The 23,440-nt window shown below is 55.4% G+C and overlaps 1 protein-coding gene across 1 annotated transcript in view; it reads right to left on the bottom strand.

The window, feature by feature from the left end:
- Positions 1-23,440, bottom strand: part of MAP2K3 (mitogen-activated protein kinase kinase 3) — a 29,690-nt gene that overhangs the window by 1,171 nt on the left and 5,079 nt on the right. The window contains exons 2-11 of the mRNA XM_025428095.3: positions 13,017-13,083; positions 12,564-12,612; positions 11,408-11,521; positions 11,073-11,192; positions 9,609-9,725; positions 8,722-8,773; positions 7,234-7,361; positions 6,615-6,692; positions 1,955-2,094; positions 580-625 (exon numbers count right to left, since the gene is read on the bottom strand). Of these exons, the coding sequence (XP_025283880.1) occupies positions 580-625; positions 1,955-2,094; positions 6,615-6,692; positions 7,234-7,361; positions 8,722-8,773; positions 9,609-9,725; positions 11,073-11,192; positions 11,408-11,521; positions 12,564-12,612; positions 13,017-13,083 (911 nt within the window). The remainder of the gene's footprint in view (positions 1-579; positions 626-1,954; positions 2,095-6,614; positions 6,693-7,233; positions 7,362-8,721; positions 8,774-9,608; positions 9,726-11,072; positions 11,193-11,407; positions 11,522-12,563; positions 12,613-13,016; positions 13,084-23,440) is intronic.

Genomic DNA, 23,440 nt, shown 5'->3' with positions numbered 1-23,440 from the left:
TAAGGAAGTGACGTAGAGATGCTCCTACATTCCCCAAAGCACCCCCGGCCCCCGTGTGCTCCTGCCCGGGACACTACTCTCTCTGCCTGACGGACTCCTACTCAGCCTTCCAGGACCTCCATCTTCAGGAAGCCCTCCTTGCTTGAGACAGCGTCGATGGCTTCCTCCCCTGCCCTCCTGCAGCCATCCCCTGGCCACACTGAGCTCACTCTTCCCCACACAAACCCCTGGCCAAGGCGAATGCTCTCTCCATCAGCAGGTATGAACCTTTGTCAGTCCTTCCAAGCCCAGGTCAAATGTCACCTCCCCTGTGAAGCCTGCCCTGATACCTTCGGATAAAGTGGCTCACCTCCCTCCCCCCGCCCCCATCCCTCTGCACCATCTGTGGGAGCACTGCCTGTGTGCCCCTCCACCAAGCCTGGTGTGGAGGAGGGAGGAAGGAGCCAGGGTGTGTTTGAGTGAACTGAGTACCTGAAGGAACGAAGACAGAGGCAAGCCGAGGGTGCTGCCATCCCTGTGCACAGGTATGCAGCCCTCCCCCCGAGCCCCGCCAGTCTACCGCTCACGCCCCACACTCACCATCAGCTCCAAGTAGCTCATGCGCTCCGCGGGGTTCTTCCTCAAGCTAGGAGAGAACAGGGCAGGCTGGAGCCAGGCTGGCATGACAGAGGTCTCCAGCCAGCCAAGCCAGGTGGGCTCCCCGCTAACCAGGCAGTAAGGACACATGTGCTCCTGGGGCTCTGGGAAGCAGGGGTGGGACTGTCCTGGGGAGCCCGTGGGGATGGAGTGGGATCTGGGGGTACAAACTACAGACTTGGACCAAGCTTCTCTGCCTCTTGGGGTATTCGTTTTCTTATATCTAGAGCGATCCAGGAAATCCTCAACGCTCTGATACCAAATGATACTGAAATGCAGTAGATAACAATCACGCACACATGGGGTCCATAATCAGGAGGGAAACTCCTTGTCACGGGTCCTGGGGCCCAGAAGGCCCTGTGTAAAGGGTCAAGGTGACAAGCTGGTCCATTTGCCATGCTCATTTGTTTTCGGTCTTTTTTATTTTCTCATAAAAGAAATAAAGGATAGACATTTTCCTCCAAGCATCCCTTTGCCCACGATACTCAGATATGTCGATGGTTTCTGTCCTTCACTTCTGAATACCTTGTATTTTTATTTTTCAAATCTCTGTCAAAATCCAAGCCTTGGGGGGGGGGGGGGGGGGGGCCTGGATGGCTCCGGTCAGTTAAGTGTCTGCCTCTTGGTTTTGGCTCAGGTCATGACCTCAGGGTCATGGGATCCAGCGCCCCTTTGGGCTCCATGCTCAGCAGGGAGTCTGCTGGAGATTCTCTCTCCCCCTCTGCCCCTCTTCACCCTTCCCTCTCTCCCTCCCTCTCAAAGAAATAAATCTTAAAATAACAAAACAAAACAAAACAACTCCAAGAGTTGGTCAGAAGAATTTACTTTGCATTACCACATATCTCATCCCTCTGCAGTTACGCACTTCTTGTTTGATGTAATTATGGGCAGGGAACATGACCTGGATGACTCTGCCTTCTTCCTTTTCCCTGTTTCCTTTTCAATCTCAAACATATTTTTTAAATAGAGCTCCCATGGGCATTCTTTACCTTGGTACAAAGTTCTACGCGTCAATAAAGCAACTCTGTCTGCTACTCAAGTCCCCCGTCTGCTCTTTGTTTTCTTTTCCTGGCTGCCTGGTCTGTCCGTCTCTAGAAGGACTATTAAAATCTCCCCAAGGACCATAGTTTGCCACAGTTTCCTTATGCTCTATTAATGCCTTGCATATTCTGATGCCATGCTGTTTGGTGGTTATTTGCTAACGGAGGAGGGGACTGGGCACCAGGAGGAGCTGGAATTGGGCCAGAGTAGGGAAGGGTGCCACCTGGGGCTTGGGGGGGGGGGGGGTCTCAGAGCCAGTGCAGGGCTGCAGACTCACCACTGTGCAGTGAAGTCCACGAACTCAGGAGAGAAACGGTCGGCCGGGAGCTGGGGAGATGGCTCTTCCACCACCTGCTTCAGCTGCTGGAACGGAGTCCCCCAGGATTCATACGGAAACCGTAGAATGGCCATCTCAATCTGCAGTGGGGGCGGTAACTCTGGTCAGATGCGCACACACTCTGCCCCCAGGAGCAGGGCATTTGGGGAACCTGTCTGGCCTGGCTTGCCACCCAAAGCTGGGCCACAAGGCAGGTTGAGGGGCAGACACATGACATCAAAACGAAGATGAAAGCCGGGGGAACAGCAAGCGTTGCTTCCTCTGACCCAGCCTGCACACACTGGCTCAGGAAGCAAATCCAGCCCGGAGTTGTGACTGGTTTGAGCATCATCAGGCTTTCAAACAACCTAAATTCAGAAGGCTTTACATAAAAACCCAAGTGCCAGCTAATCTGGAAAAATCAGAGGCGCTGACAGTCCCCCAGGGCAGCAGTCGGCAAAGGCGGCAAAGGCGTGTGGGACAGGCAGCAGCTTCCCCGCTCACCACACGCCACCCCTCCCTAACGTCTCCACAGGGTCTTAAGTATCTGCTGCCGTTTATTTGGGTAGTTGTCATTATGCCAGAGCAGGCAAAGGGGAAATGAAATTATCCCCGTCAGCCTGCCTCTCCCCGAAGCTGGAGATGCTGAGACCTGCGTTTGGTCAGCTCCTTTACTTTGGCAATGGCCCCCTGGGGCCCCATCAGACACTGAGGTTTGCAGGTGCTCCTTCTACTCCCCCCAACCCTCATCAGTGGCCAGCAGGACCCATCTCCAAGGCCCCCTCCTCCGGGAAGACTTCCCCCTCCCTGCGGACCCCCTGGACTCCCTGCAGGGGACACTGAGGCCGCCTGTCCTCTGCACCCGTGCCAGACCCCTAGCCACATGCCTTGCCTACAGTTGGTGGGAAGTCATTTGTGGAAAATACCAGCTATCTAACAACAAACTCTGGGTTGATTCTGACTGCTGAGTTTAAAAAAAAAAAAAAAAAACCAGGTCAGCTCAGGCCCCCCGCCTGAAACAGCAGAGAGACTTCTCACTGACAGGCCATAATCACCATAATGAACACAAGAGACCTCAGCTCAAACAAATGCTTCGTGTTGGCAACTGGCGCCTGAACAGCTTACTAATTATTGTGCTAAGAAAGGGCCTTCCCATTAGGCTAAAGGCCCCTTTCTAGCCAAGATATAAACACACCCCACAGATGGAGGGTGTGCAAAATGCGGCAGGCACGCTTGTGATCTGGTGTGGGGTTTCACAGGACAAATTCAGGATGCTGTTTCCTAGAATTGTCACCGATTCCAAGTAGCACAAGTTAGGATCCTGTGTGGGTTTCCAGGAAAGGACCTAGGGTCCTACCAGACTTACAATTAGGAAAACAGAAAATTGTCCAGACTCTTGACCCCGTAATCCATTTTCCTGGTAATTTTTTCTAATGAGCTCAAAAGATGAAAAACAAAACAAAACAGGCTCTGGGCAGAAAAATGCATGGTATGGTGTGATCCGTAACAGTGAGTATTAGGAAGCAGTCTAAACACCCAGCACCAGGGACTGGCCTGCCACGGGGCGGCTGAGTCTCAGCCATGACCATGAGGGCCATGCTCGGAGACCCCACTCAGGAATTCATGCGATCAGCACTTGACCAAATACTTGTTATGGTCAAGAGCCTTCCCGAATATCATCCCATGTCTTTATGTTGGTGGCTGTGGTCAAGTGCCCACAGAGGGCTACCCGGCGGGGGTTCTGAAAGAGAACCACCGAGAGGGGCAGGCCTGGCACCCAGTGCCTCAGAGGTTACTCCTCCAGGTCAACCAGGGATTTCAGATGGAAGGGAAAAAAAAACAGAAACAAATAAAACGTCCCACATTAGGGACTGGCTGTGTAGCTGGTGGCAGATGGTTGTGGCGTCCCTTGAAGAGATGCCTACAGGGGTTTCTAACAATCCAGAGAAACATGAGTGATGTGATGCTAAGTGAGAAAAGCAAAATAAAAACCATAGATGTTTTTTAGAAAGAGGCAAAATGTCTAGAAGGAAATGCACAGTGTTGGCACTCGATGGTAGGGAGAAGGGGCTATGTGTCTTTGAATGGAACCATGATGATTTTTTTTCTTCTTTTTACTTTCTCTCTGTGTTTTTAGAGAATGTTTCTATTACTTTTGTAACTTTTGGGGGAAATACCTAACCTCCACCATAGCAGCCAGTCTCCTACGCCGCCAACACAGCTTCTCCTATGTGTGCATGCTAGTACCCATCCAGACACAGCCTCTATCTCCCCTTGACCCTGGCATGGCCTATGACACTTTGACCAACATAATTAGAAGTGACACTGTGCCAGTCCTGGGACAAGCAGTTCAGAGCACTTCTCTCATGGAAGCCAGGCACCCCAAGACTTCAGTAACCCTCGGCACCACGCTCTGAGGAAGCTAGCGGGCAGCCAGCCCGGAGGAAGTCACGTGGAGGCCCCACATCTCTAAAGCCTTCTCAGACCTTCCAGCCCAGCCCTGACCCCAGCCAGAGCCAGGTGGCATAGAAGAACTGCCTGGCTAGTCCAGCCCGGAATGCAGAAATGTGAGAAACAATGAACTATTGGTGCTTTACGTCTCCAGGCTGCGGAGCAGTTTGTTACACAGCATCTGCTAGCACACGGGTGCCCAAGTTCTACCAGAGACATCAGAACGTCATGGGATGTGGTGGGTCCCCAAGAATGACAGGTGGATGGATGGATGGGAGGGAGGGGCGGAGGGAAGGGAGCGGGGGTGTGCATGTGGCAAGTGCCCAAGTGGGCTCTCTAACATCCAACCAGTTGTGTATAGTCTGGAAATCCAGCAAGAATCTGCTCTTATTTTTTTTTTTTAATTTATGATAGTCACAGAGAGAGAGAGAGAGAGAGAGAGGCAGAGACATAGGCAGAGGGAGAAGCAGGCTCCATGCACCGGGAGCCCGACGTGGGATTTGATACTGGGTCTCCAGGATCGCGCCCTGGGCCAAAGGCAGGCGCCAAACCACTACGCCACCCAGGGATCCCTGCTCTTATTTTTTAACTCAGGAGTTGGGAAACTCCTATCTGCAGGTATAATGTGCACTTTTAGACTTGGCACATTCCCCTCTGCTCCAAAAAGGAAAATGTGTAATTGAAAAATGATAGTGTTGGCAGTAGTAAGAAAAATTGAAGGTATCACCCAATTCCCATTTTCTGACAAAACAATTTTGCTTTTGATCCTTTCCCACTCACTGAGCACAGACACCACTTGCATGAGGAGGGGGATTGGGATAATAAAACTGCATTATCAGGGCACGTGAGTGGTTTGGTCAGTTAAGTGTCCCCTTCGGCTCAGATCATGATCCCAAGGTCCTAGGATCGAGCCCCACGTCGGGCTCCCTGCTCAGTGGGGAGCTTGGTTCCCTCTCTCCTTCCTACTGCTTCTCTCTCTCTCTCTCTCGTTATCTCTGTAACTATCTCTATCTCTCTCAAATAAATAAATAAAATCTTTAAAAAAAACACACCAACCTGCAACATCAGCAAGATCTAAAACATCTACATTGGCCCTGAACTCCCACCCACCTCTTCTCTGGCCTCCCCTTGAATGTAGCCCCGCAGGCACACACTAGGCACACCCCCACCTCCTCAGAAGCTTGTGCTGCTCTGCTCCCACCCGAGTCTCTCCTCTCCACACCCCATCCCAAAGGTATTTTACTGGTCTGGTTGTTGATTACTGATTGTACCCTGTCCCCAACACCAGGAGGCCAAAGGAGCTGGGGCAGGGAGGGTGCTGACACCATGGAAATGTCGACACCACGGACACTTCCCATTAGTTCGAATGGTTGGGATGGGGACAGAGGCCAGTGACCCCTTAGCCAGCTGAGTCAGTCCCTTGTGCATCCTGGGGCCACCATCACAGCAACATTTTCCTGGGTACCCTGGCAGGGGACTAGCATCCTGGTCTTTTTTGTGTCCCTTCAGCCCATTCTCCACATGGGTACCAGAATGGGCTTTCTAAATTCATACATAATCAAACCTTGACCCACTTCTGAGCCAAGCCCTGACTCAGCAGGGGCAGAGATTCACTGTGCAGTTCAATAAAAAAGGAGAGGCACAAAGGCTTAGCCCTCCTCCTGGACCTCAGATGTGGCCAAGCACCCGCCCTCAGCTCTCCCAGTGCCTACAGCCCCAGGACTGACAGCCCACCCACCCCAGCCCACCACACTCCAGGAAATGCATGACAACCTCACAAGTGGCAATGTTTCCACACTGTGAAAAACAGTATTCTTAAGATTTTTTTCCATTTTGCTTTGTAAATTATTCGGGTACCAAGAATTCATTGAATTTGGAATTGGCTGTGATTTTTCAACAAGCACCATGAGCTCTGGGGCAAGTCTAATAGACCACTTATCACACCTCCCCCCTCAGGAAGGGGTTAACACCACTATACATACTCCCTTAGATACAGCATCATTTTTGATGACACGTTTTCTTCTCAGATTGTGAAGCCAACACTTTTTTCCAGGCCTAAACTATTTGATGGGCCTGCCTGAAGCTCCTGGACTGAGCATGCCCCGCCCCCCACCTTGGTCCCCAGGCCCCACCCAACCAGCAAGGGCCAAACCCAGCTCCAAGTAGTTACCATGGTGATGCCGAGACTCCAGACATCAGACTTGACATTGTAGCCCTTCTGGTTAAGCTCTGGGTTGATTCTCTCGGGCTGTAAAGGGGATCAGTGAGGCATGAACACCAACCCCACGGTGAGGGGCCAGATAGGGGCCACGCAAGGTTCCCTCAGCTAGGTCTTGCTTCTCTAATCCCAAACAGAAGAGTCAGGCTCATCCTATCCCCCTCCCCACTGCTCCTGAGCAGGTGAGAGAAGTGAGGCCAGTGAGCACCAGAGTTTGGTGGTGAAGGCCCAAACCATCCTCACTGGCACCGTTGCCCACGGAGGGAGGGCACCCTCAAGACACTGGGAGAGGGGTAGGGCCTACACTAATCCCACAGGTTACCTCCCTGTAAGTGTTCATGAAACTTATCATCCAAATGGGCACATTGGGGCACAGCTAATAACAGGGGAGAGGGGGGCTGCTTGGCCAAGCTGGGCAGCAGATTACCCCCGCTGTGGTAGGAAATAGAGAGCCTCAGGGAGGCCTTGTCCCCAATGGACAGAGGACATGGCCTGAAAATGCTCTCCCAGGCAGGTGCCTCCTGAACCTTAGCTGTGGCTGGGGACTCAGAATGGTATGGGGACCACTCACAGCCATGTAGGGCTTGCAGCCAGCGTCCAGCGTCTTAGCCACAGAATCCACCAAGTAGCCACTAATCCCAAAGTCGCACATCTTCACGTGGCCCTCCTTGTTGATGAGGACATTGGACGGCTTCACGTCTGCCAGGGATAGAACACATCTTCTGTGCCTTCAGGGGTTGTGGGGCGTTGCAGGAGGCCAACAGGCTCCTCGATGCCACAACCACTGCAGGGGCACATGATACCAGGGCAGGGGGGTAGAGGAGACATGAGGTTCTACCAGGTGCTCTCCCAGTCCCAGGAAGCAAAGATGGGAGCAGAACAGCAAGAACACGCCCTGGCCACTGGCCACAAGTGGGGATGGACATGAGCTTCTACCTGGACCCCATCTTTGTGCCTTGTCAGCACTTTGGACACAAGGTCCAGAGGGGGAGGCTCATCCCGGCTGTGCAGCCAGGACTCTGCCTGTTTCCTGGTGGAACCTCTAGCCCCGGGGTCCTCCTGTGCTGGGGATCTGCTGGGGGACGGCACCACTGACAGGCTGCAGACCCGGAAGCCCCCCAGTGTCCAGGCTGAGAGGCTGGGCATTTCGGCCAGGAGGCACAGGGCAGCAGCAAAAGCACGGGACACGGAGGGGTCTGTGGAAACACAGAGCCCAGGCTACAACTCGAGGTCCATGCAGAGCAGGCTACAGGGCATACAGCAGGGACTCTTCCAGCAAAAGCATATATAACACACGAGCAACCTCCATCCCTTCCTACAGGGCATGGGCATAAGGACAGAAATGCACAGGAAAAGGACCAGCAGGTTCCATGCTGACCTGCCAACAGTGGTGACCTGGGGGCAGGGGCTGGGGTGGCCGCAGAGCAGTCAAAGCCGGCTCGGTCTAATGCACTTGGTGAAAAGCAATATGCCTGGGTGAGTGAACCACTCAGAGTGAAAGGGAAGGATCTACCACACACACAACCCGCGTGAGCCTCAGAAACATTAGGCCAAGGGAAAGAGGCCGGAGAGAGGCCATGTCTATTTATGCGAAGTTCAAGTATAAGTAAAACCGATTTGCTGTGGGAAACACCAGACAAGATGTGGAGAGGGGACATAGGGGCAGGGTCTGACCAAAAGAAGCACGGAGAACTTTCTGGGGTGGGGTAGAAGGTGGGACATCTTGAGTCTTGAAAGTGGCCAGGGTTATGTGGGTGTAAACTCTGAACAGATTCATCAAATGCTAGCTACGGATCTGTGTGTTTCATGATACATAAACAATATGTCAAAACAAATTCAGTCAGCGTTCCCAGGATGAAAGCCCCATCATTGCTCCTAGTACCAGCAAACCACCGAGGGACCTAAAGACAACAGCTGGCAGAAGTGACAGTGGCCTGGACTGGGAAGCAGGCTCAACTCATGACCCTAGTGGGCACACCACTCACTACTTATCACCTGAGGTTGCACCCTCCTTGCAGCCTGCAGGCCCCTCCCACACAGTCCGCAGTGGGGCACTGACCTCTATGGATCACCGACAGCTTGCTGTGCAGGTGCTCCAGAGCCCTCACGATCTGGCGTTCAGAGCAAGAGGAGAAAAGACAAGGCTATTATTCCTAGTTGCATCAAGCACGACAGAGCTGTGAGACCCCCTAGCCGTGCCCATCTGTCTCCCTCTCACCCATACACACCCACCCCGCAGCTTGCCGGGCTCTTGCCCACATCCCAACCTTCACCCTGGTGTATGGCCACCTCAGTGCAGACACACCCAGCCTCCCACTTTTCTCCCACCCACCCGACAGGTTAGGGTCTCAGGTCCAAGCCTTTACAGGGAAATGATGTACCCGGAGAAGTACCCCAAAGATCATGACTCAGTACTCTGGTATGGCATGTTTTAAAAGTTCCCAGATGTAGTCAGGACTGAGAAGCATTTCCTTTTTCCTTTCGGCTACCAGGATGCTCAAGCCCAGTGTTATTACCCTGCTCTAGAAACATCTTACCTCAAAAGGCAAACAGTGTGGATGCTAAGCTTCCTCCCAGCATAGCTTGCGTCTCTATGAACTGCCTCAGGGCATTTTTGGCAGGAGGAAGTTGTAAATACTAAGTCATTTTGTAAAAAATAGTGTAGACAGCTCAGGAGTTGCACACAAAAGCTAGAGACCTGAGATCTGCCAAATCGGTGTGGCTCTGGTAGCCCCAGGATCTGGGGTCTCCTCAGCAAGAAAGTTCTATGCAGGGTGGGAGAGCTGGCTCCCTGCAGGGCAGTTGCCCAGGCGCAGGGCCCTACTAGGGATCCAGCTCTGCCCAAGCTATCACCTTAGTTTGGGCTTTGCACTTGCTGGGGTAGGGCTGGGGCCCCTGGCTACATACCTGGAACCCCCAACCCCTCCCAAGCCCAAGGCCACTTACAGACACAGCAATTTCCCCCAGGATGTCCTCTGGAATGGTCATGTTTTTATCGAGCACCTTCCGGTAGAACTTGTCCAGGGATGTGTCCATGAGCTCCATGCAGATCCACACATCTCCCTGTGGAAGGACACCTGGAGGTCAGCCTGTGTCAGCCCGAGGCTATACACCGGTGTCTGGACAGCCTGTCTTGGTGCTGAGTCCACACATGCCTGGCTCTCAGCAATGGTCAGGCCCCTCTACTTCAGCCCACAGAGATTTACCGAGTTGGGAGGTTTACCTCCTACTCTGCACCCCAAAATTTTCTACTTTTTTCTCCACCTTCCATGCTTATGTATACTAGTGGGCAGTACACCTGCCAGCCTTACCCAGCTCTGTTGCCTCTGGTCTCCTGCACCTAATCCCTAATTCCATGGTAGTTTCTAGAAAGAAATGACTAAAACACACGCCTAATTGCGTCCCTCCGAAAGCGGGCTCTCAGGCCCGGCTGCAGCTTGGGGCCATGACCCAGCCCTGCAGATGCTCCTAACCTCAACCACTGTGGCCCCAAACACACATGGGGTCATCCTCGCTCTGGCCTTGATAGACTGCTCCCTTCTTCTTCTGCAGAGCCCGGCCTCCCCAACTCCCAGCTCCCCCACAAACTCCTACCTATCTTCCAGGACAGTGTTTTGAGAAGGCTGGGTATGGCCTCTCCCTGGGGGACTTAGGGATTATGTGGCCCACATGCCTCCCTTGCAACTCTGACCCAGCACACAGAGAGGCCCAGGTGTGCGTCTCTTCCCATCAGCAAGAGGAGCAGCCTGCACCTGGCCCACAGCAGGTGCTTAGCCAACCAGACTAGTGGACAATGAGGCGCTGACCCACCACTGGATCCACAGCACCAAGCATGCTTGGGGACGGGTGGATGCTCAGGGAGCAGCCAGCAGGAGCCCGTCCTTCCACTGCAACTAGCCACACTCCCTGGCATCACCCTTGACCTCTCTCTCATCCCACAACCCATCCTTCCCACAGACCAAGAACTGGACCTGCGCACACCTCCTTGGTGCCCTTGCTCGGAAGCCCATGCTGCCAGCCTGGATGCTAGTGAAGCAAGCAGGTGGTGCCAGAGGCAGAGGGAATGCCAGGCCCTAGGTCACATCATTTTATCTTCATGCATCTTTGTGAGGTGGATATAATTACTGCTCATTTCACAGACAAGGAAACTAAGGCAGGAAGCAGGAGAGCCAGACTGCCTGAGCTCCCAAAAACTCTGCATGCACCATCTCACCCACTGCTGTGCCTAGTACCTGGCACACAGGGGACAGGGGTGCTGAGCAAGCATCTGTGGGGGGCCCAGCATGAGCAACAACAGATTGTAGGGTAGCCAGAGTGGGGCAGGTGTACAGAAGGAAGGTGGGATGGGGCAGCCTGAGCCCCCAGCCTGCAGCCCAGCACCCACCTCCCACCCTCCCACCAGGGCCGCACCTCTCTGAAGAGGGCCCCATAGAAGGTGACAGTATAGAAGCAGTCGACCGTCCGCATGTTGATGTCCAAGTCCATGAGCAGACGCTTCTGCTCCTGTGAGTTCACGGTGGCCCGGATCCGCTGCGGGAGACAGGGTCACAGTTTAGGGGCCATGAGGCAGAGGGTAACCACCTCACCATCCCCTATAGGAAGACTAGGAGCTCCAACGGGTTCCCACAAGCAGTACCACCAGCTCGGCCCCTCATGCTTCCTCCATAAAGCCTCCCCTCCCAGGTATCCCGTGGCCTGGAGCTCCCTGGCTGGCTGGGGCAGGGATGGGGTGGGGCCCTGCTTACCTTCACAGCCATGATGGTGCCACTCTGGGCATGTCGCACCTTCTCTACCACCCCGTAGGCTCCTCGGCCCAGCTCTGAGATGGTCACCAGGTCATCGGCCTCCACCTCAAAGTTCTTGGGGGACAAATAAAAGAGAGACCACAGTCAGGAGCCTGGAGTCACTCTCCCAGTGGAGTGCTTGGGCAGCAGGAAGAGGAAGCAGCCAGTCAGTGAGATCTGAACTCAAATCCTACACCAACCACCTTCTGCTGCATGACCTGGGGCAGGTAACTCAACCTCTCGGACTCCTCACCCTCTATAAAGCAGGCATAGCCAACGTCCAAGGCTATTGCAAGGTAGAAATAAGACCGCCTATGAAATGCCCCCAGCTGGCACCAGGAGCACAAGAGACGCCCTTTTCCTCTTGCCCCCCACTCTATTCAGGGGGTAGGACAGGATCATTCACTCAACTGGTATACCTGTTGGTATACTCAACTGAGTACCTGCCATGTGCAAGGTGTTTTAGGCCCTAGATACAGAACAAAACAAAGGTCTTGCCCTCACAGTAAGCAGTGTGGCCCGAGGCCACCTGCTCCCCCTCCTGCCCTCTACTGTAAGGCAGACAAGAAAAGGATAAGCTATTAGATGAGCAGGACATTGCACACTGACACGTGTCAGGGAGGGACATTGGCCTAGGAGAGGCCTCCACAGTGGGGTCTCTACCTGTGGGGGAAGCACAGTCCCTGCAACGGGATCTCAATCCCTGGTGACCAAGCCATCAGGAGGTGCGTGTGCAAGACAGGTTCCCGGGTGCTGGTTGTGAGGACAGAGACAGGAGGCCACATGTTCGACACCCCATTCCCGCAGGTGACATGGGCACTGGTGACCCCATGACCCCAACTCTGAGATCAGGAGCCTCCATGCCAACTCTGGCTCTCCAGGGCCCCGAGAGGCAGGCCAACTGTCACCATTCCAGATGAGAGGGTCTGAGAGTGGGCAGCCCAGGGCCACATAGCCAACATCTGGGGAGTGAGACTCCTCGCCAAAGCCCAGCTCTCTCTGCCACCCACAGCCACCTCCCACTGGCCCTATAGGGTCAGCTTGGGCCCATTTATCAGACGAAGACACTGAGGTTCAGATAGGAAGGCCCTGCCCCAGGGGTGCAGCTGGTACCTACCCTATCTCCAATGGTGATGAAGGTCCGGGAGTCGAGGTTCCGGGGGGGTCTGTGGGGAGGAAGCAGACCCAATGAGCCTCAGAGAGAACCACATCCTTCCCTGAGAGAAGGAGCAAATGAGCCCAGCATAGGAGACAGAGACGCATCCCACCCTAGGGAGGCAGCCCAAGGGACGTGGTACTTCTCAAGGCACCCAGTCTCAGTCACTGAGCCTCTGCTAGGCCAGACACAAGGTGTGGTCACACAGCCATGGCCAGAGCCTCACCCCTACATCTCTGAGATGGGCGAGAAGGGGACTGAGAGCAGAGTTATAACACCTGTGAGACCCTGTGGTCGCCCAGTTCATAGGAGGTACTCTCTGGAACATGCTGGCCCCTGCTTGCTCCCCACCTCTGGGCTCCCTCCAGGAAGCCTCTCCCAGCTGAACCAAGGGAGAAACTGAGGTAGACTCACGTGGGGTTGGGTACAGGTGGCTTGGACATGCAGGATATCCGTAAATCCTTCTTCCTCTTGGATTTCCCTAAAACAGAGAGAAGGTGAGACATCTGGACAAAGCTCAGTCTATCAGCATCCCCTGAGCACAACCTGGGCTGGACAAACCTGGGGACAGATGACTCAGGCCCCCTGCCCTTAAGGGGCCCCAACCACAGACACAGACGCTGAGCGTCAGTGTGGGCAGTGCTCTGATGGACCTGGGTGCCCAGAGGATGTTCCTGGCTCAAGCCCCATTTGCCCTCCTGGAAGCTGGCCTAGGTAGTCACCCCCACAAGTGCCTGAGAAAAGATGGTGCCTCCATCACATACCTTCAAGGAGGTCCCTCCATCAAAGATCTGCCCCTGGGGGGCACACCTCAGGCTGCCACTGAGCACCCACCTGAGGGAGCGGGACCAGGTCCAAGCAGCCAAATGTTTGCCAGGGCCTGTGCTCCCCCTCCCCCCCTGCAAAAGGCCTGCATCCGGAACGTCTGTTAAGGGCTGAACTGTGCCCCTTGAAGATCCGTGTGTTGACATCCTAAGCCTTAGTACCTCAGTGTTACTCTATTTGGAGATGGGGTCCTCACAGAGATGATCAACTTAAGATAAGGTCAGGGTGGGCTCTAATCCAGTATGACTGGTGGCCTTCCCACGAGGGGAAATTGGGACACAGAGACAGATATGCGCAGACGGAAGACAAGGTGAGGAGACAGAACGAGAAGACGGCCGCCTGCAAGCCACGGGGCTCCGAAGGCTACCAGAAGCTAGGAGAGAGGCCTGCAACGGGCCCCTCCTCACCGCCTCCGAAGAAGCCCGCCCGGCGGCACCTTCACGGAACTTCCGGCCTCCAGAACTTCAGACAGAAGCTTCTGTGAAGCCGCCAGCCTGTGGTGGTAGCCAAGAGCCACAGCCTCCTCCTCCCACCTGTGGTGCGAACCTCACTGGGGGCATCTGAGGTAGACGGAGCTCTGTCACGTCCCGCCTCGGCTGCCACCCCTCTGCCACCTTGGAGCGCAGACGCCCACCTCAGGGTGGCTGGGCAGCTCGGAGCAGATGCAGGCCGAGGAGTTGCTGAAGCCTGGTGCCTGCTTCTCTGCCAACCCCAGCAACCTCTTGCCTTTGCCGCCATGTCCAAGAGCACCCCAGGAAGCCCGCTTCCCGCCCCAGGGCCCGGGACAGGCCGAGTCTCCTCAGGACGGAGACGGGCTTCGCCGCTCCAAGGCCCCGGGCCCGCGCCGCCCGGGCTCGAGACAGGGTGGCCAGCTGCGCACGGCAGCGGCGGCTTCCATCGGGGCCGGCGCCCAGGAGGGCCCACGGCATCTCACAGGCAGGAGAGCAAGGCTGGGACACATCACAGGGCCCGTGGGCGGGGACGCAGGCTCGAGCCCACAGGCCCTGCTCCCAGGCGCCGGGCCGGGGCTCCTTTCTCCAGAGGGGGAGGTGGTTTGCCCAGGTCACTGAGGATGTGGTGGCAGAGGTGGGACCTGACCATGACTCCCCGAGAGCACACAGCACTTGCCGGCTCCTCGGGGGCATCCTTCCCACCGCCCAGGGGTAACCCTGATACCTGTTCTTCCCTCTGTGCCTGTGTCACCCGGCTGCCACCGAGGCACCACCAGCCACCCAAGGAACCAGGAGCCGCCCCAGGCCCGGAGCCACCTGGCAGGAGCGTGCACAGAGCACTGGGAGACCGGAGCCCCAGGAGCCACCTCGGAACTGGGTTCAGATCCAGCTTCCGCCACACCTCGCCGTGTGGCCTCACTGCCTCATTCATGAACCTGGCTTGGACCCAGCAGCTGGGCAGGGCCCGACACCACTGTCGAGTGATGGAATAGGGTCGTTATTGTCACGGGGAAGGCGACGCATGGCCCTGACTGTCCTCAGAGCATGATGAATCTCCAAGAAATAGAACAGCCCCAGTGGGGATGGGGTCCCAGGGTCTGCATTGGGGTGGATGGGCAGAGCACCAGGGATGATGCAAGCAGGCACCTGCAGCCTGTCCAGAGAAACCACCCAAGTACACTCCCACTGCAAGACGCCTGGCTCTGAGGTAGGTCTGCCTATGCCCTGGCCGCCAGTGGCACAGTGGAAGGTCCTGACCCAGGTGGTCCCAGTGCTCAATGCCAAGAGCTGGGTGGGAGCCCTGCTCACTGCACACCAGCCTCAGCTCTTGGTGTACCTCTGTAGCCAAAAGCAATGCTTCCTCTGCCCCAAATTAAAATCCTACCTTCGCCCCTTAGAGGCTGGGTGCCCTTAGCCAAGTCCCCATTCTTCTCGGAGTGCCAGGATCCTCATTCAGACAATGGGGATAAAAAGCACCTACTTGGTAGTTATCACATAAGGCACTCAGGCCAGCACTCTGCTGGCATCAGAGCTACTTGACCCCAGCCCAGGCCTGTCTGGGAACAACCCAGTGGCCACAGGAAACAAGTTTCTACAAATAGTATTCACTGGGTGCCACCAGCCACTCCCCTGGCACTGAGGTATACCAGTTGCCTAATCATGAGCTCAAGTGCAAGCCTGAAGGGTGTGGGTGTTTGTTTTTTGTTTTCTTTTTAAGTTTTACTTATTTATTTGAAAGAGACAGAGACAGCACCCAAATGGGAGGTGCAGAGAGAGAGAGAGAAAAAGAGAGAGGATTCCCAAGTGGACTCTGCAATGAGCACAGAGTCTGATGGGAGGCTCAATCTCACAATCCCGAGATCACAACCTGAGCCATAACCAAGAGTTGGACGCTCAACCAACTGTGATACCCAGGCACCCTTTTTTTTTTAAGATTTTATTTACTTATTCATGAGAGACACAGAGAGAGAGAGCGGCAGAAACACAGGCAGAGAGAGAAGCAGGCTCCATGCAGGGAGCCCAATGTGGGACTCGATCCCAGGACTCCAGGATCACACCCTGGGCTAAAGGGAGGCGCCAAACTGCTGAGCCACCCAGGGATCCACCCCCCAGGCACCCTTGTGTAAGGTGTTTTCTTCCCATTTTACGGATGAGGCAACACGGCCCGTTGTCAGGGGCTGGGTGGGTCTCTCTCTTGTCCAGCAGCAGCCTGCTGACCACACAAGTGGCCCTTCCCATCTATTCCAGATGTTCCGACAACCCTAGGGGGAGGAGATCTTAGCCTTATTTTACTCGAGGAACACAGATGCTGCACAGTATAACAGGGGTCCAGCCAGGAGTGGCTCCGAGATTTGTTGACTTGGAGACCACGATGGGCCAGGCCCGCTGCTCCTGGCACCCCGTCCTGCTGGAGCTTCTCCTGGTGGCAGGAGAGACTTGCCTGTTATACTCCCCCTGGGGAGTGCTGTGACGTCTCCTGCGGAACAGGATCCCAGACGCTGCCCTGGGTTTCCTAGAGCCTGGCTCATTCTCCGTGGCAAGAGGAAAGCAGAGAAGCCAAGGTATACAGGGCCATTTCTGAGGCCACTCCCAGGCTGCTCCTGGGTCCAACTAAGTGACCACTGAGCTCTGGCATGGGGTGCAGGGGCCCTGGGATGCAGGGCCTGAGGATTGAGGAGGCCAGGGGCCAGGCCAGTGTTGCTAATACTGCAGTTAGCATGTGGCAGCCTGAACAAGTCTGGCTCTACCCCCTTCCCGAGACCTAGCATATACCCTCCTCTCGGCCCTCAAGTCCTGCATCTCCGAAACAGGGCTCCGAGAAATGGGCTCCTCCGCTGGTGCTCGGCACAGGCTCAGCGCACGGTAGGCAGGCCTACGTGACGGCCCATAACCACTCACTGCAGTTCTTACAAGCCTCTCCACAGGGGCGAAAAACAGCCACCCTACGTGATGAGAATTACTGGGAGCTTTTATTCTTCGCTTGAAGCTTTTTGTAACCAGAAAGTAAAACACTTTATGTTAAAAATGAACAATGCACTCGGGGGTCTTCCGGGCCTCAGGACCGCACCCCGCCCCACACCACCTGCTCTGGGCCCTGCCTCACCTTTCTCTGGCCCTAACCTGCACACCCATCCCCCACCCTGTGGTCCGCAAACGTGGTGACATGGGCTCCCCCTACCAGGCCTCAGTTTCCCTAGCTGTCAAGGGAGCTTCTCCAGCCGCAGCCGGGCCAGGCGGGAAGGGGTCAGGTGAAGAGGACCAAGGCACTGGGTAAATGTGAGCTCCCACATGCCCCTCCTCCTGGGCGTGGGGAGGGACCGAGGCTGCTCCGAGCACATGGGCTGGGTGCTCAGAAGGAGTACGGTCCTGGCCTCCTCACCTACCTGCCCATCAGGGTCATCAGGCCTGCGTAGGGAGTGACATGGGCTCCGTGGGGCGGCAGCACAGCCATCAGAGGGAGGGGGTGAGGCCTCCGTGGAGACAGCTCAGAAACAGGCCGCAGGCCACCGGCCGCTGCCAGGTCCGCCATACACGTCAGTGCTGGGCCCAGATGGCCAGGCGGCCCGGGGCTGCCCAGGTGTGGGCCCAATGTGACGACCGTCACCACAACAAACAGACGTTCACAGGCTGCCACCAGCAAACCACAACAAGCCTGCCAGCCTCAGCTTGCAGGGCCTCTGGCACAGGTGGGCACAGGGCCAGGCGTCTGTGTGTCCTCGGCCCTCTCCGGCCTCCCATGGCACCACAGGCAGAGGACAGGGAATCCAGCCGCTGACCTACAGGACGAGACTGCGAAGAGAGGCAGCCCAGACTCACCAACTCCTACCCTGGCCTGGCCCCGCTCTCATCTCGTCCCACTCACCATTCCTTAAATAAGCCCCCTTCTCTCCCAACTCAGCACCTTTGCACGTTCTGTTCCCTCTGCGTAGGATGCTCTTCCCTGTAACTCTCTGTCCCAGCTGGTATATGATCCTCACCGTTTGCCCAGTCAGAGAGGCTTTCCTGATCCCTCCAGCTAAGCTGCCTTGTCCCTGGCTCTCCCTGTATCCAGCTGGCTTGTCCCTTGTCATGTATTACCAGTCCCAGTCCTATAGTCACTACTTTAGGGGCAGCTAAGAAAATGCTTATGAGTACTGACTCTAAAGCCAGGCAGCCTGGGTTCAAACTGCAGCTCTGGCGCTGCCTAGCTGTGTGCCTTCAAGCAGGTGACTTAACCTCTCTGGGCGACAGAGACTCAACTGTGACATGGGGATAAAAGATCCACAGTTATCCTAGGGTTATCAGGCATGTCCTGCGAGGTTATCAGTGCTGTGGAGGTGCCTGACAGGCAAAGATTAGACTGAGCCATCTGGAAACCCGCAGAACCCCAAATAACACCAGGCCCTCAGCCCCAGACAGCCATTCTGTATAGGAAAGTGTTTCCTGTACCTATACCTGTTTCCCATACCTGTTGTACCAAGGGGGTCAGAGAAAAGATATGACTTGACCAAGGTGACACAGTGAGTGTCTGGTAGGGAGCAGACATGAGAACAGGTCTGTGTAGCTCCAATGACCAAACACCAACAGAAAGCCTGAGAGAGGGGTCTCCTCACCCCCTGCGTTACCCCTGCCTGGGTGCCTCGGGGAGATTCCAAATAGACTGGACTGTACTACCCTCTCTCGGGGTCCCATCCATGGTGGGGGCGGGGATCGAACACCCCTCATTGGATCCTGCTGGGGCTTCCACTCACAAAGGGAGTCCCCCATACATCGTTATGTGTAGTCACAACCCCTGATTTCTAAAGCAACACCTGCTGTTCCCAAATTATTCTCCCCACCCCCTACCTTTGGGGCATTTTAGGTGCTTCTTATGATTTCCAATGCCATTGGAGAAGTCCTAGGTCCCGAGTGCCTGTACCCACCGTGGAGTAGGGGAGGCCAGATGTCCCAAGGCCACCCATGCCCCCTGCCCCATTTAGCTTGTCACTTCTGTACTATGGGGGGTCCTTCAAAGAAAGATCAACTGGACCAACCTACTGCTACTGTGCAGGTAGCTAATGGATGGCTGATGCTTGTTGGCTCTGACAAGCCAAAACCGGTGCCCAGCACCTGATCATCTCCTCTCACTGCAGACTTCACAGCAGCCCCAGGTACTGCTCTGTGGGTGAGTCCAGATGAGGCACTCAGAGCAGGACTCAGAGCAGTTCACAGACAGGACCAGTGAGGCTCAAAGATGTTAAGCAGGAATAGCAGGGTCAGGTGCTCAGTCCCACAAATGTCTGAGGCATCCCCCACCCTCTCCCCCACAAAGAGGCCCCTGAGGAGCTTTTGGGGGCCACCACCACCAAGTGTTGACAGGGAGTGAGGACAGACCTGGCTCCCCCAGGCAGGGGACCAGCTGGATCGCCGGTGCTGTAGCACCCTATCCCCAAGGTCCCAAAACAGATGAAGGGCTCTCTCATTTACTGAGCACCTGCCAAGGGTACCATGTACCCCATCCCACAGGTGAGCAACAGGTTATGTCGTGGGGGGCACTCAACCCCATGGCCCTACCCTCTCTCCTGCTGTGTGCTGGCCTCCCGGGTAGGTCGTGGCCTCTGAGCAACCCCCCACCCCCACTTCTCTCTACCTCTCAGGGCCTTCCTCATCTGCAAAGCAGGTGGGAAGGATTCTATAGCTGCCCACCTCACAGCACCCATCCCTTCTGCAGTGAGCAGACTGGACCCTGCCCTCCCAAGGTTATGCTCCAACCACAGACACGTGGCAATGTCTGAAGACACTCTGACTGCAGGGGGCTGCTACGGGCATCTAGTGGGTAGAGGGTAGAGGCTAGAGATGCTGCTCCACAACCCACAGTGCACACCCAGCCCTGACAACCCAGAAGGATCCAGCCCAAAATGGCAACAGTGACAAGGCTGAACCCGGAGCTGACGGGAGAGACAGGACCACAAACCAACAGCAAACTAACAAACAGAGCCAGTATGTGTAATGTTTACACAGATTCCAAGCATGCTAAGTTCTTAAAGAATAAAGGAAGCCAGGGACACAGACCTTTCTGGGGTGGGATTTGGGCTGAGGCTGATATGGCAAGGAGAAGGAAAGCTCTAGAGCCAAGGGGGCCCACACAGAGGAGGCAAGTACACAGGGACTCAGTCCAGAGATGGAGGGAAGGGGAAGTGGCTGGCCCAGCAGGTGTGAGGAAGGAGGCCTGATCTCACCTGAGGAGATCTGAGTCCACCTCTTCAGTGCTAATAGTCATATGAGTTCACAGGGCAACCCAGTCTGGAGGCAACTCGGTGCTATCCAGACACCCACTGACCCAGAAAACCCACCTCAAGGAGCTCACCCCTAAGATACAATTCCCACAAGAGAAAACAAATAAATAGCTGCCAAGATTTGGTGAGCACCTGTTGTATCCCTGGACCGTGCTAAGCATCTAATCACACCTCACTGGATTGTTTCAGCCACCCCAAGGAGCTGGGATGAACAGGATCTCCATTTTACAGATGAGGACACTGAGGCCAGGGTTTGTAAAATCGAGAGATTGGCCAGGGTCCAGTAGGCCCCTAGGCAGGAAGACAGGCTGAGCGCTCTCTATGCAGGAGGAGGAGCATAGATTTTGTGAGGGAAAACAGTGGTCCCTTCACAGAAGGAGCAAGAAATTGCCTTTCTGCACCTTTGAGATTATCCTAGCCACATGCAGTGTCAACTAGTTAAATGTAAGTAATTTAAATAAAATAACAAGAAAGAAAGAAGCCTTGGGTAAGCTTGTGTCCTGGGCTGCTGTGGGTTTGGGCTTCAGTCTCCTCCTCCATCTGAAAGGGGGAGCCAGACTCACTGGTGCCCCTCCCGGGGGCTCAGAACTGAGGACCAGTGTGGATACAAGGTTCAGGGGCCCAGAGACTCGCACGGGGTCACATGCAAGGACTTGAACCGGAGCCCAGCTTCCTGGGCCAGCTCTTCTCCCTAGGCCACAGATCCTCACCCCACACAACCCACCCGCAGCCACAACAAGCATCTCCCAAGCCACTATGGCAGAGGCCAACAGACAGTGAGTGCAGAAGGATAGGCTTTGGCACTGAGGTGCCATATGACCACGGACCAGCCGTACCCCCTCCCTGAGCCTATTTCCTCCTCTGGTGTTCTGGGGGGTGCAGTGACCTTGATCTCCAGGAGAGGATAAGCCCTAGTCAGAGGTTGTTAAGACAAAAGTCCCAGGACAGATCTGTGTGACCTTGGGCAAGTCATTCCCTGCCAGGCTGGTACACTTATAAAACTCAGAGATGACAACACACCTGTGTTACTAGGTAACCATGACAGCTAAATGAGACAATGCACATAAAACGTCTGGCACCAAACGGGTTGGATCAGTAGCCACCCTGGCCCACAGGCCTTCGGTCGCCTCAGTGGGCCCCGGACTGCCAAGTGAGCCCCTAGAAGGGCAGGGTGGACCCCTAGACTGCAGAGCCCGGGCTTCAAGAGCCCATGATTAGGGAGGGACATTTCCCTAGTGACACCTAAGCTTCCCAGAGCCTCGAGGAAACGGGACACTCCTCTTGCTCGGGCTCGTGGGCTGAGCTAGCACAGGTCTCCACCTGGGGCCATTGTGAGGTCACCCAGGACACCAGGAAGCACTGCTGGGCCCCACGCTCCTGCTCCTGCAAGATGGTAAAAGCACCTCTCCCTACCTGTTATCATCATTTGTATCAAAACAAAATCTTACAGAACACAGGGGGGTCGAAGAGGAGAATACCTTAAAAGGTATGCTTGGTGGTAAAAACCCCAATCTATAGCTCAGGTTCCAAGACAGCACTGTATGCACACCTAATAGGTCCCTGATTTCGACAGGTCTCATGACTTCTCACCCTCAGCAGTAGCCTGAGAAGTGTTTTCATTTGTCCATTCCCCTCATTCAGATGAGGGCACTAAGGCCCAGCGGGTCACAAAGGGAGCGGGGCAGAGCTGGGCCTAGAGCCGGCCCCTTGCACCTGGCCACCTGGCAGGGGTTCCCACCCCCCACCCCCAGGCCCACCCAGCAGGGGTCCACCCACGCCATCTGGGGGTCTACCCCAGGCGGGCAGGGCAGGCAGGCTGCACCAGTAGTAGGAAGGCGGGGGTCCAGCAGAAGGCCAGGCCAAGATGCAGACATGCTGGAGGACGGGGAGGGCAGGGAACGTTCCCCCAGGCGCACACCCACGGTGGTCACGGGCAGGCCTCCGAGCACCAGCAGGGATGGGGCACCTATTGAGTGGGCATGCAGAAATGCTCCTCAGCTCTCTACATACTTCCTGGTAGTATCCAAACATCCCCACTGGCATCCAAGGCCCCTCACCAGTCGCCTCACACCCACTGGCTTATGCAAGTGTAGGACACACCTATGAAGCCAGTGGCATCGGCACCGTGGCTGGAGGAGGAAAGTCAGAGCTGTCAGGCTCCAGCTACGCAGGCCATGCAGTGCAGTTTGGGCTAGGAGTGTAAGATCCACACACAGCAACAAGAACAGCTGCAAACACTCATCTACGCTGACTCCGAGCCGACCCCACACTCAGCACTTCCACACGCTAATGCGCAGAATCCTCACCACAACCCTGCAATTTAGCTTCTAGTATCATCCCCATGACACAGACTGAGGCCACATAGCTCATGAGTGGGGGAGACGGGCATGAACCTCGCCGGCTGGCGGCAGCCTCTCCCCCCAACACATAGTGATGTAGGCCCCAAGGGCCACAGTGGGCGCCATCCCGGGGATCCTGAAGGACAGTGAGCGTAACCATACCCCTCGTACCCCTTTATTAGTGAACTAATAAAGAAGTGATTAATACAAAAGTCAGGGCAGTTATTAGGGAGGTACAATTCTGGGGGGGACTTTGGGGCACAGTAATGTTTAATTTCTTTAGCTGGATATTGTGTACACGGAATTCATTTTATTTTTATTCATTAAAATACAGAGGTACACTTATTACATCTTTTTGATGTCTGTAATGTATTCACAATTCAAAAGTTTAAAAGGAATGGAAGGCCCCACCTGCCAAGAGGTGTCAACAGGGTCAGTGCAGAGCTGCCAAGGAGAAGGACAGAGAAGCCAGGATGGCCCCTGGAATGCCAGCTCAGCCATGACACCCCCGAAAGGGACCCTGAGGGCAGGGAGAGGGTGACAGGGACCCATTGGTGGGAAGAGGGATAAAAGCCTCTTCAGGGGTGAGCCTGGTGACCCTCTCCCTATTGGATACAGCCCCAGGTCTGGGGTCTCTGAGCTGCAGATGGGCCTACCAGGCTGCCAGCACCCAGCCCTGAATGTTCTTCATGCCCTTCGTATGAAGCTTTTTGGGATTTCCACGGTCAGTGCTAAGAAGGACACATGCCCAGAAGCAGCTAGGCAGGCAAGCCTGCCTTCCAAGGGCAATGCCTAGACGGGAGGCCAAGGGGAGGTACGGATGGTCCCCAGAGGGCTGTAAGCCCCAACATCAGGAGCTGAGCTCAGGGCAGGCCTGCCTCATTGCCCCATCTGGCGGTGGGAGGGGGGGGGGGGCGGGGGCTCTCTCCTCTGGGCTGCCCCCAGTGCTCTTCCTCTGGGATGAACAC

This window comes from Canis lupus, chromosome 5 (genome assembly GCF_003254725.2).
Source record: "Canis lupus dingo isolate Sandy chromosome 5, ASM325472v2, whole genome shotgun sequence".
NCBI lineage: Eukaryota > Metazoa > Chordata > Mammalia > Carnivora > Canidae > Canis > Canis lupus.
Note: the sequence above shows the minus strand (reverse complement) of the source record. Positions and strands in the feature narration are given on the sequence as shown.